Here is a 19,699-nt window from a genome sequence, read left to right as displayed (position 1 = left end):
CAACTGATGATCAATTCTTAAAGAAAAGCAAACCAGCGGAAATGGTAGTGCTGCCATACTAAGGCATAATACCTATATGCCAAAAATAATGTAGGCAAAAAGAAGTGCTGCTCTTGGTATCAAAGTAAATTTCTGAGTTAAAACAGTCATGGCATAAAAAACATATACTTTATATCAAGGTAAGATTTGAAGAATTAAAGATATTTTTAGATCCATACATTAGAGTTAAGCCCTTCTGTTTAATTTTAGTGAAAACGTTGGTGTGAAATGCAATTGTATACTCATTTTAGATAAAATTATATTGGATAAAATTATTGATGGGAGACATTTTGCCCCCTCAGGTTGGTAAAATGCACTTCATGGCTAAGTTATGAATTGAGAAACTAAATGACTGGGAGTGACTGTACAATAGACTCATATCAAGATGATATCATAAACCTCACGGATGATGATGCTGGTGCAGTTAAAATTGTTACCTTAACCCAATCCAGATATCAGATTTTAAAGCTTCCGGTGAAAGCCGGGAGGCCATTTAACCCATCATAAGAGCTAGTCACTTAGTCCTATTCCCCTGTACTTACACCATGCTGTTCTAAATTTTATTGTAATGGTTAAAAAAATCTGATTTAAAACCAGTCTCATTTTTAAATTTTCTATTCCGTCATACTTAAATAAACTGGTATCTGTAATGAAACTCAAGATTTCGTGCCAGTAAAACTTATATTTTTCCCCCCCTCTCTCTTCAAAACATGTCTATGTTCAATGTTCTCCAAGCTCTCTGCATGTGCAAACAGATATGTCAGGAGATGCAGTTTGGCTGCCTCCCACCTCCCTTCCAGGCGTGTTTTGTTTTTGTGGTTGCAATCTGCTCAGCTGCCAGTCTCTAAATCTCTGCTCCTCGGTCAGAGGATTTCTACCCACCCAACCATTGCAAACCTGTATATGGATTTTCAAAAAACGTTTGATAAAGTGCCACATGGTAGGCTTGCTATTTAGATTGTGGCTCATGGAATAAAGGGGGCAATAGCAACATGGAATCAGAATTAGCCAAATGACAGGAAACAGAGTAGTGGTGAACGGTTGTTTTTCAGACTGGAGGGAGGTGTGCAGTGGTGTTCCCTGGGGGTTGGTGCTGGGACCACTGCTTTTCTTGATATATATTAATGACTTGGACTTGAGAGTACAGGGCACAATTTCAAAATTTGTGGATGACACAAAACTTGGAAGGGCAGTGAACAGTGAGGAGGATAGCGATAGATGCATTTCGGTAGGAAAGATGAGGAGAGGCAATATAAACTAGAGGGCACAATTCTAAAAGGGGTGGAGCAACAGAGGGATCTGGGGGTATATATGCATAAATCGTTGAAGGTGGCAGGGCAGGTTGAGAAAGCGGCTAAAAATGCATACGGGGTCCTGGGCTTTATAAATAGAGGCATAGAGTACAAAAGCAAGGAAGTCATGATGAACCTTTATAAAACACTGGTTCGGCCACAACTGGAGTGTTTTGTCCAGTTCTGGGCACCGCACTTTTGGAAGGATGTGAAGACCTTAGAGAGGGTGCAGAGGAGATTTACTAGAATGATTCCAGGGATGAGGGACTTAAATTACATGGATAGACTGGAGAAACTGGGATTGTTCTCCTTGGAACAGAGAAGGTTGCGAGGAGATTTGATAGAGGTATTCAAAAACATGAAGGGTCTAGACAGAGTAGATAGAGAGAAACTGTTCCCATCGGTGGAAGGGTCAAGAACCAGAGGACATAGATTTAAGGTGATTGGCAAAAGTACCAAAGGTGATAGGAGGAAAAACTTTTTTACACAGCGAGTGGTTAGGATATGGAATGCCCTGCCCGAGGGAGTGGTGGAGGCAAATTCAATCATGGCCTTCAAAAGGGAACTGGATAAGTACTGGATTGAAAAAATGTGCAGAGCTACGGGGATAGGGCGGGGCAGTGGGACTAGCTGGATTGCTCATGGATGGAGCCGGAGTGGACTCGATGGGCCGAATGGCCTCCTTCCGTGCTGTAACCTTCTGTGATTCTATGATGCTATGATTCTATGACACCTGAGCAATCGTCTCTTCTTCCCTCACCCTCCCCCCCTTTATATGACCACACATTGCGGAGGTGGGAAATCCTCAATCCCACTTGTTGCTATGCTACCTCTCTCTTTGTCATCCTGCTTCCCTTTTCTTTTCCATTTATATAATGTTCACAGGACTTTTCTCATTGCTCTTTGTTGGGCTTTTCTGTGCACAAATTGACTGCTGGTTTCCCTACACTACAAAATTGACTGCACTTCTTTGGCTGTGAAGTGCTTTGGGACATCCTGAAGTCATGAAAAATGTTATATAAATGTAAGTTCTTTCTTCACCTTTTATTTGTGGGTATTAGAGTCAAGCCTAAGCCTGTCATTGCCGCATATCCAACCTATGCACTTTGCACCAGGGGTTACTGCATAGATATTGGTTAATTTCCAATCCTCCCTCCAGCCAAGGATGTTAAGGCTAATGGTAGTGTTGTTATTGCCAACCCAGCCGAGATCAACTAATTTTACACAGACCAGAGATTAAATCCAGGGTGCTGATTTTTATTGTTGTTGTAATTATTCCCATACTATGAAAACTTCCATAACATAGATAATTATATTATGGTCAGTGTGAATAGGCAGACCCCTCCTTCTCATCTAGTTATTGCCAGACAACAAAGAATAGACAAAGCAGCAAACTACACTTTGCAATTTCTTTTGAAATGAAACCTGGAATTATTAGCTGATATACAAACTCATATTCACAATAGACCCTTTACATCATTGCGCACCCTGCAAGAATACTGAGAATAAATAGCTCTTCAGAATATCTATTTGTTTTGATAGATTAGAAGATTGATCTTAAACAGACTCATTTAAAATACTCAAAAATGACATCTCACTGATGGCAACAGTGGGATCTTATAATGCACTGGCTCAAGCAGGCTGCTTAAAACTTGTTCAGATTAATTTATACCTAAGAGCCAATAAGAACACTACAATGGCAATGTAAGAACGTAAGGAACATTAGGGGTAGACCATTCAGCCCCTCAAGCCTGCTCCACCATTCAATTAGATCACGGCAGATCTTCACCTCAACTCCACTTTCCTGTCTTTGCTCCATATGCCTTGATACCCTTACCTAGCAAGAAAGAAAGGCTATAGGTGCAATGCCCATTCGGCAACATGAATATCCAGTCCTGTACAGCATGCTGGAATACATAGAGGAGTGTGCCAGAATTAGGGCTTATTCGTCTCCCTTGAGCTTCGCCTGTGGTGCTCATTCTAAAGAAGGACAAGGCAGCATGATTATGACAAAATGAAACGTTTTTTGTCTAAAATTTAGCATTTTACTTCTTTAATTCTGTCAAAAGGGGTTTAAAAACCACTTCATTCACAAAAATCATATCCCAGTTTAATTTGATACAAGTGCTAAATATTTAGAGGGGAGCTAATCCACTCAATTCAAATACAAACATCTTGTTGGGTTATATTTTTGATTGGCAACTGGATCACATGAAATCACCAGGTGAAACCAATAGCTGAAGTAAACTGAAGCAGGTTCTCTGCTCATTTCCTGGGCGTGATACGAAAATACTTACGATATCTGGACAAGTGAAAACATTCTAAGAAATAGGGAGCTTGAGCTTACCTACAAGAGTAATCTAAAAGACAAAAAAAACTACAGTAAAAAAAAGTAAAGAAACCTCAAAAATGTAACAACAGTTTTGCATGGATTACCAGAGATTAAATGACCTGATCTGCCTCGCATGGAGGAGATCTTTGTGAAGCTGGGGTTACATGGGTGGTCATTTTAACCTAGCTCACCAGGCGTGAACCAACAGGATCGGGTGGAATGCTGGTTTTACACCTCATCCAATATTACTCTCCATTGACTTCAATCATGTCAGTTTTCCGAAAGGCGGGTTAGGTTAAAATTGCTCCCAAGGCATTTGTAGTCATCTCTCTTGGAATGAAAAATGCATCAGCAACATTCCAGCAGTTGGTGGATTCCTTTCTAATAGGGTCTGAGATATAGATAGCATAGCTACATATAGCCAGAACTGGGATGAATACCAAAGATGTGCTGACCCGATTATAGAAGACAGGGCTAATAGTGAAGGTAGAAAAATAATATGTGGACAAGGCTGAGATACTGTACCACAGTGTGAGTGGGGGAACTCAAGAGACTGGATAGGGCTAAAATGCTCAGATTTGAGTATTCCTATGAATAGGGCTAGAAGGGGTGCTTTGCTCCAAATTCTAGCCAGATTGCTGCATCCTTAATGGATATAATCCAGAAACTGTCTCTGAACCAGGTGGTCTGATCAACAAACTGTGAGCACACCTTTCAACAAACTTAAAGTCACTCTGCAGAGATCCTGTTTTTCCCAGTGCAGATTACACTTGGGAGTTTGCAGTCCCATGGACGTGTCTGACAGGGTATTGGATAAGCGAGCTGTGAGAGATACCTGTATTGTTACAGTGCATTGGAAACAATCCGTGCAGAGGGACAAATCTAGGAGGAAAAAGGGAAAAATTGTACTGTACCCAGTTTCTGAATTAGTCGGGGCAAATTCAGTCAACAGGAACTGGGTCATATTGCAGAACTACTGGATATAAATATAAACGGGGTATTAGTAAACCCTGTGACTACATTTTCTTTCTGTCAGTCAATGCTATTATAACTCTGATCTTGTATCACAATTCTATTTAAAACCTAACTAATGATGGTGGTGGGTAGATGACAGAATAACAATAGCTGGGATTATATTTAAATTTGTAATATACTCTTGGGATCTAAATGATGATAAATGTCTTGTAATTTATAGTTATGTTACACAGTCCCAGCCATTCATTGTTCTCTGAGTACCACAGTCCTTGAGCCAAAGACATTTTTTGTGCAGTGACAAGCTACTGAAAGGTGGCTGGATCAAGGGAAATTGGAAATTTCTGAAAACCAGTAGCAAATGATGGTGCAACCAACCTTTGTAGTTGAAGAACAAATAATAGCCGCAGTTGGTAGACATAATGTGAGAGCAACCTGACCACAGCCCGAACTGGAGGGAGTATTGGAGAGTGATGGCTTTTCCAAAGAATGCAGCCATCGCAAACATAAGGAATTTTAGTTTAGAGAAAGCAATCTAGATGGCAGTGGTAGCTGCCAATCAGCCATGCAGCAATAAGTACAGTGATTGACATACCGCAGCTACAAAGCCTGCTATTTGCCAATATCACATCCTGAAGATGCTTTGAAAATGGCATTAAAAGGTACTTGCTCCTTAAAAGTGGTTCGCAGCTGGTATCCTTATTGTATAAATGGCATTACAACCTGATACTAGCCAGCAACTTGAAAATGATGGCTACTTCAGAAATTTGGTTTTGTTTCATGTATACTGTTATTCTGTGACTGAAATAGTTTAGCAGAATAGAAAGAGATGGTAAATTAATCTTATATTAACAGATGAGTAGTAACTTCACAAGGAAATACTAAATTATGTTGAATAGTAATGTTATTGATGCAGTCCTGTATCATGATGTGTAAGTATAAGTGCATCTATCAAGTAGTGAAATAACGTAATTCCAAAAAGCAAGGGGACTATTATGCTCTGTGTGTAAAGTTAAAGAAAATTCTTCATTAAACTGGGAGGTTTATAATGAGGGTTAAGTAGAAGAATGTTTCTTTAACTTTACATGCAGAGCAAACAAGTGTGCCAAGGAAAAGGACTGACACAGTGTGAGGCTTAGAATCACATAATTAATAACAGTGAGGTTTTGTTATCTATCTCTTCCCAGAGCTGCCCTCTTGTAATCGTTAGTGCAAATATTAACTGTTTACACAGGCACAGTATCCGTTTGGGATTACTTCTGAGCCCTGGAGCTGTAATCCAAGCTCCGCATTGGAAGTTGATACCTCCTGTTTCCTGTAACTGGTTACACTGCAGGTATTATCCTGAGGCACCCAAAGAGGGTGTTGTCTTGTAAAAGAACATTCAGATTTCTGGGAGAGAATGTATACAACTCATGATGTGAGATTTCAAGGACAACTAAACTGGTCAACAATGTCTGGAACTATTAATGCCATGCTGCACAGAATGTTCTCACAAAAGATTTGAAGCTTAATATCCATCAAACCGAAGCTGGTGGGAAAGTACTGGTTCAGAATGCCCTGCAGTAAATCTATGGACAAGGTGTTTTGAAAATTACGTATGTGTATTTTTTTTGTTTCATTGCTAATCTATTTAGGGCTAGCCCATTATTAACCCTGACAGGAAATTGCTTAAATTGACAGAGCTGTACAAAATAAATGTGAAAGATTAACTCCGCGAGCTAGTCATAGAGAATACTGTGTTTTCTTAAAGTACTAGCTTCTGTCTGATCGACCTCTTTCCCTGATCTAGGTGTGTACAAATGTAAAGACAGGCACGTGTGAATTAATTACTGAACAGCATCAGTTCTTGTCCACTTTCCTCGGAAATGTGGCAGGCATCTGTCACTGCACAAAACATTTCTCTCGCAGAGCTCAGGCAAGGTAAATTGTTGGAACTCATGAGCACTCAAGTACAACCCTTCATATCGAAAATAATTCAGTAGGACATGGTATGACAGAAGGAATAACCATTAGAAATCTTTCTATAGTGTTCTCTGAATAAAGTGATAAAACTGAAATTGATTAGTTGATGGCTTTAAAGATTTATTTTTTTAAATTGCTGTTGTCCTTATATAGAGTTAAACAATGATTTTTAATAATACGCCCATGCAATTAAATATTTTGTCCAAGATTACGCTTATTTTTAAAAAGCCCATGTTATGCAGTCATACTCTGTATTCTGTGTTACCTGGTCGCGATAGCTTTAGATTCTCTACAATAAAAAATGATATAATGTAGCCTATGGCATTTTATAAACCTATTACAGTTGTACTGTAGAAATTATTAATAAACATTTTGTGATGGGCAGCTTATTCAGATAAGTGGAATTAAACCGTCTATAATGCATTTATTGTTCTAATATCAGAAAATAAAACAAAATACTTTTTTTTAGCAAATGTTTATAAAATGATTAAACAATTATTAAAGGAAAGATAGCTGCTATGAGCTGTTGTCGGGGAAAAAGACCCATTGAAGCTCCCATCTACAAAGGACAATGTGCTCTGCAAAAATGAAAGTAAATCTTACCAAAAGACTGAATGCAGGTCTCGAGTAGGTCATCCAGGCTGGCCCCTTTAGCTAGCTGTCCCAGGGACATCATGACGTTCACCCGAGTGATCTGAGCAAGATTTAAGCTGGATACACCGTAGCTTCTCTGCCTAGGAGCAGTGGCAACTTTAAGGTTTGTGCATTCTTGCTGGGGTTTCCTGGAAGGTGAAACAGTAGCAGTTGGAGAAGTGTCAGATTGATCAGCTGAATCTCACATGAGTCTACCATCAGGGCAGAGCACAGAGGATAAAAGAGAAACCCCCTCGAGCTGGACTGGTAGGAGCCATCACCCATTGGCAACTGAAGCAAATAACACACATTGTGGAGGCTGCATTTCATATGCAAATTCAAACACTAGAAAAAAAGTTCAGTGAAGCCTGTGAACACAGGCATGTTGTTTCAAACCAACTGGCCATGGAACACACAGAAAGAAAGCTATGTCTGACACCCACAGTGCACATGGTTACAGAGCAGAGAAGAGACTCTATGTACTGTATAATTTGCATAAAATGGTTGTTCATTTTGATGTTTTAAAAACATAGACTTTTGGTGTAAACAATTAATGGAATGGAGCTGAATGTCACAGTCCATTTGATAATTGCATAATTTATTAAATATAATTGACAAAAATGAAGATCTAAATATTTTTGTTGTAATATTTGAAATTAATTGTTCATGTTATGTTGACAATTAATCTGCTACAGATAGGAGCTAAAAGATTTTTAGCTAAGACTTAGGTAACTAACATTCCTGCATAAAACACCATAGATACACTGTTCAAATATTATTTTTAAAAATTAAGACACCTTGGTCCCAATATTGGCGGGGAGGCAGTGAGGGCACCTGATAGCGGCCAGGAAACCCGGAAATACAGGGAAGGCAGAGGTCCTGCCGAATTTGACAGCAGGACCTCATTAGAATTTTTTTTACTCTGTTTCCCGTCCAGCAGCCTGCCAGGTCAAGAGGCTTAGCGGGAAAGTCTGCTGTAGAAGGCAGCAGCCGGGGACAAGAGTGGAGGGAGGGAGGCAGGGAGAGATCGGATGGCAGGGAGGAGAGATCAGACTGCAGGGAGGAGAGATCGGTTCGCGGGGAGGAGAGATCGGATCCCAGGGGGGTCGGCCGATCATGGGGAGGGAGGCAGATCACAGCAGGTTTGCTTGAGGGGCCGGGGGGAAGCACCTCCTGCTCCCCCTGACCCACAAGCAGTGCTGGAAAAGCTGGAAAAGAGAAACTGAGTTAACGTTTCAGGTCGATGACCCTTCATCAGTTCTGACAACGGGTCATCAACCTGAAAAGTTATCCCCATGTATCACTCTTCACAGAGGCTGCTTGACCTGCTGAGTGTTTCCAGCATTTTATTGTTTTCATTTCAGATTTCCAGCATCCGCAGGATTTTGCTTTTCCTTTGGTGCCGTTAGCTCACCCTCAACCTCCCCGTGAGTTTCATGAAATTGCTTCATTTGCACGTTAATTGCCCATTAAACTCGACACAGAAAGTTAGGGCTAGTAGTTAACAGCATAAGCATCTATTTAATGAGATTTAGATTCCTGTAATGCCAATCAACCTGTTCAGCCCAGAAAGGGAACAATTTAAACTGTGGAGTCTCATTCCTACAGATAGTAAATTGTTGTTAGAGATTTTTAAAATTTTTATTTCTTACTTTTCCTTTCTGTCTCTCTTTCTCCCTCTCTCAATCCAATCTTTCTTTCACTGTCTTTATTTCTCTTTCTGTACCTGATTTGATTCTAATTTACCCTCCTTCTCCGTCGTTCCTTCGTTTCTTTCTCAATCTTTAAATCGCATTGGTTAAGGAGATAGACTGTTGGTCCCATTGTTCACCATAATCCCCGATGCCCCATTGCCCTCGCTGCGCTGTTATCAGCTCACACTTCCAGCAAGTTCCAGCACAAAGAGTTTTCGAGCTGAAGAGTGAGGGAAAAAGTCTGACTAACGGGGAACGCTGCAAGGTGCCCCACTCCAGCAAATTCTGGGCTAATGTTTATCTTGATTTGGTATTAGTAAGTGACTCAAGAAATGGAAGTTGTATTACCTCTGGGAGACCACAGAATGATAAACGTTAACGTGATCTGGGAGTCAGAAATACTGAAGACCAGGAGCTATATATACGATTTTAAAAGGGCTAAATTTGATTAAATGAGGGAGCAACTAAAGCGAATAGATAATGGGGAGGTTGTTCAACAACACTTCAATAAAAAACAAATGGAACACCTTTAAAGGTATATTGCTGAGCATGCAGGATAAATACATTTCCAAAACCAACAAGCTCAGAATAAACAAACGTGACCCTAAATGGATCAGCAAACAAATTAAAAATAGCAAGTACAAATCACCATAGTTTAAAGGGTTATATTATGAGGACAAGTTGCATAATCTAGACTTGTATTGAGTTTACAAGGTTGAAGGGTGATCTAATCGAGGTATTTAAAATGATAAAAGGATTCGATAGAGTAGATACAGTGAAACTATATCCTCTGGTGAGGGAATACAGAAAAAAGGGGGCACAATCTTAAAATTAGAGCTAGGCCATTCAGGAGTGAAATCAGGAAGCACTTTTTCATGCAAAGGGTAGTGGAAATCTGGAATTCTCTCCCTTAAAAGGCAGTGGATGCGGGTTCAATTGAAATTTTCAAGACTGAGATAGATAGATTTTGTTAGGTAAGGGTATGAAGGGATTATGGATTAAAGTGGGTAAATGGAGTTGAGGTACAGATCAGCCATGATCTAATTAAATGGCAGAATAAGCTCAAGGGGCTGGAATGCCTACTCCGTTTCCTCTGTTCCTAAATCCTGCAGAGAGAAAGGAGAAGGGGCTCGCTGGGATAATAACAAAATATCGTAGAGAAACATTAAAAAGGTGATCAGAGAGGCAAAGAGAGATCTGGAAAAAAACATAGAAGCTGAAGCAAAACATAACGGTAACAAATTCTCTCAGCACCACAACAGCAAGAGAGAAGTCAAAGAAAACGTGAAAAACATAAATGATAGAAATGGGCTTAAATTGAGGATGAGCATAAAATAGTGAATATTCTGAATGACAATTTCCTCTGAGTATTCACATGGGAAGACATAAGCAATATGTCCTCTCCAAAGATATCCCAAGCTAAATCAATGACTTTGTTATAAATCAGATAGAAGTCCTCGGCTGACACACCAGTCTCAAAACAAATAAGTTCCCAGGGATAGATGTTATTTATTCCAGAGTGCTGAGAGAGACGAGGGAAGAGATTTGTGAAGCACTGACAATTATTATGAGGAAATCATTTGACATTCGGGAGGTACCAAAAGCTAATATGGCACCCATATTCAAAAAGGGTGGCAATACAGATACAGGCAACTTCAAACCCATTAGTCTTACTTCCATTCTATGTAAAATAATGGAATTGATAATCAGGATTTAACTTAATCATCTGTACACTAACAATCTAGTAAACAGCAGCCAACATGGATTCAGAAAGGAAAGATCTTGCCTGACCAACCTGCTCAACTTCTTTGATGAAGGGACAACCTAAGTAGATTGTTGTCAGTTCTATGATGTGAAGTACCTTGACTTCTGAAAGGCTTTTGACAAATTCCACATGAAGGATGCATAGTTAACTAAAAGCTCAGAGGATTCAGGGTAAACCCCGATAATGGATAAGAAACTAGTTAAAGAATAGGAAATGAACACTCATTAAAGGAGTTTTGTCAGAATTAAGGGAAGGTTAGCGTGGGACACTTCAGGGCTCAGTGCTGGGACCCCTACTGTTTCAAATTTACATAAGTGATCTGGCTTCAGAAACTTAATGAAAAGTGATCGTACTTGCAGATGATCCCAAACTAGTAGGGGCAGTGGAATTGGAAGAAGCAGCTCAGAAAATACAGAATGAGGTGGACAAGACCTGTAAGTGGGCTGAACAATGCCAGATGTAATTTATTACAGACAAATGTAAAGTGCTTCATATAGGAAGGAAAAGTAGATGATGCACATATTATTATAAATTAAATTGTGGAGGTAGAACAAAGGGACACGGGTTCAAACTGGAAAAGGGCACTTTTAGGATAGATATCAGGAAATTCTTCTTCACACAATGAGTGATCAACATGTGATATAAACTTCCAGATACAGTAATGGAGGCAAAAACCCTGGAATCATTTAAAAAGCATGGATGCTACAATGTGGTGACATTAGGATCTTTCTGGATGGATGAATCAAGATGGACCTCGTGGCCTTCCTCATCGATAATTATCGTATGAACTCAGCAACCACTATGTTCTTCTACAGGAGTAGATTATTTCTATATTTATCTGTATTTATCCTTGTCATGTTCAGTCTCAATCATAACCAGATGCCCAGCTTATTTTTTAAAAGGAGTTATGTAACACGGCAGTAATTACTTTTACCTAGAGTCTGTCCACAGATCTGCTACTCTCTTGAGGCAATTGTTAATTTTGTAATGTAATTCTGTGCTAGCAATCCAAGTTAAATAGTTGCCTATGTCTACATTTTCTATGCCTTCATATTTAAGCTCCCGTGAAAACAACTTCATTTCTGAGTCTTCACAACATAAAGTGCTTTTACGTTGTTAGAGTGCTGTTGACCATGTGCAGGTATTGCTCAGTAAACAACCCGACCTCCATAAAGCCAGCATTAGAGACCCAACTTTTCACACATCTCCCAACCTACTGTCAGATCGTTCACCTGACGAAGGAGGAAGCCTCCGAAAGCTTGTGAATTTAAAATAAAATTGCTGGACCATAACTTGGTGTTGTAAAATTGTTTACAATTGTCAACCCCAGTCCATCACCGGCATCTCCACATCATTACTGTCAGATCAGCAGTTTTGCATTGTTGATCTGCGAAGCACACTGACGTGATTCACCGCATCAGCACTCTGGCATCATGATGCAACAATGCTGAACCATATGATTGGCTTACCATCAAATTCCCTGGATTGCCTTCTGCGTACAATTATGCCATGACACTATATTCTAAGGCCCACACCCTTAACCAGTCTCTGGGCCTCCAAAGAGACCAAAACATGGTGGCAGTATATTTGGGAGATAGCAAAAAAAAGTAAATATGAGAGGACTTTGAGCTCAGAGTCCTCATCCTCTCTCATGCCCTGTTGTCCTTTTGAAAAAATGTTGCTAAAATTGCACATATTATTTCAAATATAGCCTTCCCCATAATCTGCATAAAATTATAATATAAGAACATAAGAACATAAGAAATAGGAGCAGGAGTAGGCCAATCGGCAATCTCGAGCCTGCTCCGCCATGCAATAAGATCATTGCTGATCTGGTCCTAACCTCAAATCTAAATTCATGTCCAATTTCCTGCCCGCTCCCCGTAACCCCTAATTCCCTTTACTTCTGGAAAACTGTCTATTTCTGTTTTAAATTCTGGACCCCATGAAATCTCATGGCATCAGGTCAAACATGGGCAAGGAAACTTCCTGCTGATTACCACCTACCGTCCTCCCTCAGCTGATGAATCAGACCTCCTCCATGTTGAGCACCACTTGGAGGAAGCACTGAGGGTAGCAAGGGCACAAAATGTACTCTGGGTGGGGGACTTCAATGTCCATCACCAAGAGTGGCTTGGTAGCACCACTACTGACCGAGCTGGCCGAGTCCTGAAGGACATAGCTGCTAGACTGGGCCTGCGGCAGGTGGTGAGCGAACCAACACGAGGGAAAAACTTACTTGACCTCGTCCTCACCAATCTACCTGTCGCAAATGCATCTGTCCATGACAGTATTGGTAGGAGTGACCACCGCACAGTCCTCGTGGAGATGAAGTCCCGTCTTCGCACTGAGGACACCATCCAACGTGTTGTGTGGCACTACCACCGTGCTAAATGGGATAGATTCAGAACGGATCTAGCAGCTCAAAATTAGGCATCCATGAGGCGCTGTGGGCCATCAGCAGCAGCAGAATTGTATTCCAGCACAATCTGTAACCTCATGGCCCGGCATATTCCTCACTCTACCATTACCAACAAGCCAGGGGATCAACCCTGGTTCAATGAGGAGTGTAGAAGAGCATGCCAGGAGCAGCACCAGGCATACCTAAAAATGAGGTACCAACCTGGTGAAGCTACAACTCAGGACTACATGCATGCTAAACAGCGGAAGCAACATGCTATAGACAGAGCTAAGCGATTCCACAACCAACGGATCAGATCAAAGCTCTGCAGTCCTGCCACATCCAGTCGTGAATGGTGGTGGACAATTAAACAACTAACGGGAGGAGGAGGCTCTGCAAACATCCCCATTCTCAATGATGGCGGAATCCAGCACGTGAGTGCAAAAGACAAGGCTGAAGCGTTTGCAACCATCTTCAGCCAGAAGTGCCGAGTGGATGATCCATCTCAGCCTCCTCCCGATATCCCCACCATCATGGAAGCCAGTCTTCGGCCAATTCGATTCACTCCACGTGATATCAAGAAACGGCTGAGTGCACTGGATACAGCAAAGGCTATGGGCCCCGACAACATCCCAGCTGTAGTGCTGAAGACTTGTGCTCCAGAACTAGCTGCGCCTCTAGCCAAGCTGTTCCAGTACAGCTACAACACTGGCATCTACACGACAATGTGGAAAATTGCCCAGGTATGTCCTGTCCACAAAAAGCAGGACAAAGCCAATCCAGCCAATTACCGCCCCATCAGTCTACTCTCAATCATCAGCAAAGTGATGGAAGGTGTCGTCGACAGTGCTATCAAGCGGCACTTACTCACCAATAACCTGCTCACCGATGCTTAGTTTGGGTTCCGCCAGGACCACTCGGCTCCAGACCTCATTACAGCCTTGGTCCAAACATGGACAAAAGAGCTGAATTCCAGAGGTGAGGTGAGAGTGACTGCCCTTGACATCAAGGCAACATTTGACCGAGTGTGGCACCAAGGAGCCCTAGTAAAATTGAAGTTGATGGGAATCAGGGGAAAACTCTCCAGTGGCTGGAGTCATACCTAGCACAAAGGAAGATGGTAGTGGTTGTTGGAGGCCAATCATCTCAGCCCCAGGGCATTGCTGCAGGAGTTCCTCAAGGCAGTGTCCTAGGCCCAACCATCTTCAGCTGCTTCATCAATGACCTTCCCTCCATCATAAGGTCAGAAATGGGGATGTTCGCTGATGACTGCACAGTGTTCAGTTCCATTCGCAACCCCTCAGAAAATGAAGCAGTCCGAGCCCGCATGCAGCAAGACCTGGACAACATCCAGGCTTGGGCTCATAAGTGGCAAGTAACATTCGCGCCAGATAAGTGCCAGGCAATGACCATCTCCAACAAGAGAGAGTCTAACCACCTCCCCTTGACATTCAACGGCATTACCATCGCCGAATCCCCCACCATCAACATCCTGGGGGTCACCATTGACCAGAAACTTAACTGGACCAGCCACATAAATAATGTGGCTACAAGAGCAGGTCAGAGGCTGGGTATTCTGCGGCGAGTGACTCACCTCCTGACTCCCCAAAGCCTTTCCACCATCTACAAGGCACAAGTCAGGAGTGTGATGGAATACTCTCCACTTGCCTGGATGAGTGCAGCTCCAACAACACTCAAGAAGCTCGACACCATCCAAGATAAAGCAGCCCGCTTGATTGGCACCCCATCCACCACCCTAAAGATTCACTCCCTTCACCACCGGCGCACTGTGGCTGCAGTGTGCACCATTCACAGGATGCACTGCAGCAACTCGCCAAGGCTTCTTCGACAGCACCTCCCAAACCCGCGACCTCTACCACCTAGAAGGACAAGAGCAGCAGGCGCATGGGAACAACACCACCTGCACATTCCCCTCCAAGTCACACACCATCCCGACTTGGAAATATATCGCCGTTCCTTCATTGTCGCTGGGTCAAAATCCTGGAACTCCCTTCCTAACAGCACTGTGGGAGAACCGTCACCACACGGACTGCAGCGGTTCAAGAAGGCGGCTCACCACCACCTTCTCAAGGGCGACGCCCACATCCCGTGAACGAATAATAATTTTTTTAAAATTATTTAATGATGTAGCTTCCACAGCTTCCTGGGGCAGCTAATTCCACAGACCTACTACCCTCTGGGTGAAGAAGTTTCTCCTCATCTCAGTTTTGAAAGAGCAGCCCCTTATTCTAAGATTATGCCCCCTAGTTCTAGTTTCACCCATCCTTGGGAACATCCTTACCGCATCCACCCAATCAAGACCCTTCACAATCTTATACGTTTCAATAAGATCGCCTCTCATTCTTCTGAACTCCAATGAGTAGATTCCCAATCTACTCAACCTCTCCTCATATGTCCACCCCCTCATCCCTGGGATTAACCGAGTGAACCTTCTTTGTACTGCCTCGAGAGCAAGTATGTCTTTTCTTAAGTATGGAGACCAATACTGTATGCAGCATTCCAGGCGTGGTCTCACCAATATCTTATATAACTGCAGCAATACCTCCCTGTTTTTATATTCTATCCCCCTAGCAATAAAAGCCAACATTCCATTGGCCTTCTTGAGCACCTGCTGCACCTGCACACTAACTTTTTGATTTTCTTGCACTAGGACCCCCAGATCCCTTTGTACGGCAGTACTTTCCAGTTTCTCGCCATTAAGATAATAACTTGCTCTCCGATTTTTCCTGCCAAAGTGCATAACCTCACATTTTGCAATATTGTATTGCATCTGCCAAATCTCTGCCCACTCACCCAGCCTGTCTATATCCCCTTGTAGGTTTTTTATGTCCTCCTCACTCTCTACTTTCCCTCCCATCTTTGTATCATCTGCAAACTTTGATATGGTACACTCGGTCCCCTCCTCCAAATCGTTAATATAGATTGTAAAGAGTTGGGGACCCAGCACCGACCCCTACGGAACACCACTGGCTACTGGTTGCCAGTCCGAGAATGAACCATTTATCCCAACTCTCTGATTCCTGTTAGATAACCAATCCTCCACCCATGCCAGAATATTACCCCCAATCCAGTGATTCTTTATCTTGAGCAATAATCTTTTATGTGGCACCTTGTCGAATGCCTTCTGGAAGTCCAAATACACTACATCCACTGGTTCCCCTTTATCCACCCTGTACGTTATATCCTCAAAGAACTCAAGCAAATTTGTCAGACATGACTTCCCCTTCGTAAAGCCATGCTGACTTTGTCCTATTAAATTATGTTTATCCAAATGTTCCTCTACTGTCTCCTTAATAATAGACTCCAAAATTTTACCCACCACAGATGTTAGGCTAACTGGTCTATAATTTCCAGCCTTCTGCCTACTACCCTTTTTAAATAAGGGTGTTACATTAGCAGTTTTCCAATCTGTCGGGACCTTTGCTGAGTCCAGAGAATTTTGGAAAATTATTATCAAAGCATCCACAATCCCTACTGCCACTTCCCTCAAGACCCTAGGATGTAAGCCATCAGGTCGAGGGGATTTATCTGCCTTGAGTCCCATTAATTTACTGAGTACCAATTCCTTAGTGATTTTAATCGTATTTAGCTCCTCCCCCCCCCCCCCAGAGCCCCCTGTTTGTCCAGTGTTGGGATATTCTTTGTGTCCTGTACCGTAAAGACTGAAACAAAATATTTGTTCAGCATTTTTGCTATCTCCATGTTTCCCACCATTAATTTCCCGGTCTCATCCTCTAAGGGACCTACATTTGCCTTAGACACCCTTTTTCTTTTTATATAACTATAGAAACTCTTGCTATCTGTTTTTATATTTTTTGCTAATTTATTTTCATAATCTATCTTCCCTTTCTTAATCAATCCTTTAGTTACTTTTTGCTGTCTTTTGAAGACTTCCCAATCTTCTATCCTCCCATTAAGTTTGGCTACCTTATATGTCCTTGTTTTTAGTCGGATACTATCCTTAATTTCTTTACTTAGCCACGGATGGCTGTCATTTCTTTTACACCCTTTTTTCCTCAGTGGAATATATATTTTTTGAAAGTTGTAAAATAACTCCTTAAATGAACACCACTGCTCATGTACCGTCTTACCCTTTAATCTATTTTCCCAGTCCACTTTAATCAATTCCGCTCTCATACCATCATAGTCTCCTTTATTCAAGCTCAGTATGCTTGTTTGAGAACCAACCTTCTCACCCTCTAATTGGATATGGAATGTAATCATATTTCATCTTATAATGAAACACTGGTGAGATACATATCAGTAAATTGTTAGCTTGGTTGATAACAGCTTAATGTGATCACACTCAAATCCTTTTTCCCTTATGTGCTTTTTTTAGTGGGACCAAAATAGTGTCCATTCACTACATGTATCTTTTGTGTATTCTATTCCAAAAATAGCATCATATCTTGCATTTATCCATATTAAAATCTAAATATGTTTCCTTAGCTCATCTACTTAATTGGTTCAGACCCTGTTTGAATGCTATCTTTTATATATTTGTCACATGGCGATACAAGAAGTACCCTCCTCCATATCCTTTGTAAATTATGTGAACAGCATGACCAAGAACACACTCTTGCAAAATTCAAGTAGTCACTATTAACAACAACGAGCTTTTTCCACTGATCGTGACCTCTGAAATTACTCCTACTATCATTCTCTCATTTCTGTTTTTGTCAGTTTCAACTTGAACACGCCTAGGATTAAATCTAAGAACTAAAGTTCCAGTGGGACCTGCACTGGTGGAGCTCCTTTTACTTGCAGGCATTAAACATTAGGAAAGAAAATTGCTGGGGAAAAAAAAACATTGGCCTAATTTTAAGCGATTACACATTGAAAGTGCACTTCTCTTTCAAACTGTTTGCACAAGTCTGCGCAAGAGCCACTTCTGACGCACTTGTGAAAATCTTCAAACATCTGCATCCTTGACTATGAAAATTAAAATCTATAGTTAAGAATGTGAAGATTCCAAGTATGCACCATGGACATCATTCAAATCGTTACCAGGAAAAATGAAACTGCTCAATAAGATTATCAAGATGATTTTTGGAAATGAAGGTTGAACTCTGATTGCAACATTAAAACGATTGCTCTAATATATTAATCTAATAACATAATTCAGATCAATTGTTATTGGTACATCAAAAATAAACATTGCACACTAGCTAATGGTCTTTATAGTTGTGGAATATCTGTGCAATAGTTTGAATTGGCAAAAATATAAAGTTTACAAAAATAAGAAAGTTATGATAGTTAGTTGAGTTATGGAGCAGCTGGTTACAAGAAATATTTGTTTAAAATTAGAATTAAAGACAGCTAGTTTTTTGTAAATGTTTCAGGGTAAAAGACTGAGATTGCAGGGCTGAAACAGTTTTTAAAAGTAAGTCCAGTCTTCAGTATTTGAGTGGTCAGCAACTCTCCAACCCAAACCCATAGTCCTGGTATCTGAAAATGGGAAAACTCCCACCAGTCTCTGTTTGGGGAGAGATGGGTAGCTGGTACAGGTCATTTGCAATTTTGGCTCTTCTAAAATCAATTTAACATTGCATACCTTCAAAAGACTGCTCTAATAGAACTGAAAGTTACCCCTTGTCCATTCTGAGTTCAGTATGTAGACACAACTCAGTAATACAGGTTAGCTTTTCAGAGGTGCAGTAGGTTAAAATGGTCAATAGAATATATTGAATATAAAATACATTGCATGATTCACATTTTACAAATGTTAAAATATCAAGATGTATTGGAACTCTCTCCCCCAAGAAGCTGTTGAGCCTAGATCAGTTGAAAATTTCAAAACTGAGATTGATAGATTTTTGTTAGGCAAGGGTATTAAGGGGTATGGAACCAAAGCGGGTAGATGGGTTAAGATACAGATCTGCCATGATCTAATTGAATGGCAGAACAGGTTCGAGGAGCTGAATGGCCTACTTCTGTTTCTACGTAAGATGTAAATAGTCTTAAGCTGAAATCAATGAACTAAAATAAGGAAAGGTCCTCAACACAAATATTCTTGTAGAATAAAGTAATATTCCTATGAAAAATGCAAAAACTAAAAATACTTTACAGCAGTAGAAAAATTTTACAGTCATCAATGGAATAATACTGGTCAGTGGAGAACAAAATGTTTTACCTTAAACTGCCTTGTTCTAGGAAAAATAACTACAAATAAGATTGTTAGATAGGAAATTGCTGAGCTGCGAAGTACCAAGAAACTTTGACTCACTGAATTTCTTTGATTCTTCCTAATGTTCCCACATTGTCCACAGGCTGACATGCTGCATTTTTCTGGTATCTCATAGCTCGTACAACACCACAGACAATAAAATGTCAGAGCTCATCTCATGCTTCTTGAACAACAACTGTTCCCTCTCACACGGCTGCTGTTAAAAGTATCTTCAAAAGGAAATTTATTTTAAGAGTGATGCAAATTTCCGACCGATGAATTGAGATCTTATCATCCCACAGAGAGGACGTAGCTGCTTGTCTGTAGGGGCAGAAGCGTTTGCCAGTCATTGTCAGATCTGCCCTTTTCTAACCTTGTTATGTAAATTAGCCTGTTTTATACGACAAACGTAACTTCAA

At 41.0% G+C, this 19,699-nt stretch overlaps 1 protein-coding gene across 1 annotated transcript in view; it reads right to left on the bottom strand.

Moving 5' to 3' along the window:
* LOC137326363 (RAS guanyl-releasing protein 1-like) overlaps window positions 1–19,477 on the bottom strand; it is an 87,601-nt gene extending 68,124 nt beyond the window's left edge. The window contains exons 1-2 of the mRNA XM_067991369.1: window positions 19,341–19,477; window positions 7,204–7,382 (exon numbers count right to left, since the gene is read on the bottom strand). Coding sequence (XP_067847470.1) covers window positions 7,204–7,382; window positions 19,341–19,414 — 253 coding nt within the window. The 5' untranslated portion in view covers window positions 19,415–19,477. The remainder of the gene's footprint in view (window positions 1–7,203; window positions 7,383–19,340) is intronic.
* Window positions 19,478–19,699: the final 222 nt, after the last annotated feature.

The sequence above is a fragment of the Heptranchias perlo genome, chromosome 10 (genome assembly GCF_035084215.1).
Source record: "Heptranchias perlo isolate sHepPer1 chromosome 10, sHepPer1.hap1, whole genome shotgun sequence".
NCBI lineage: Eukaryota > Metazoa > Chordata > Chondrichthyes > Hexanchiformes > Hexanchidae > Heptranchias > Heptranchias perlo.
This window is presented reverse-complemented; position numbering and strand designations above follow the sequence as displayed.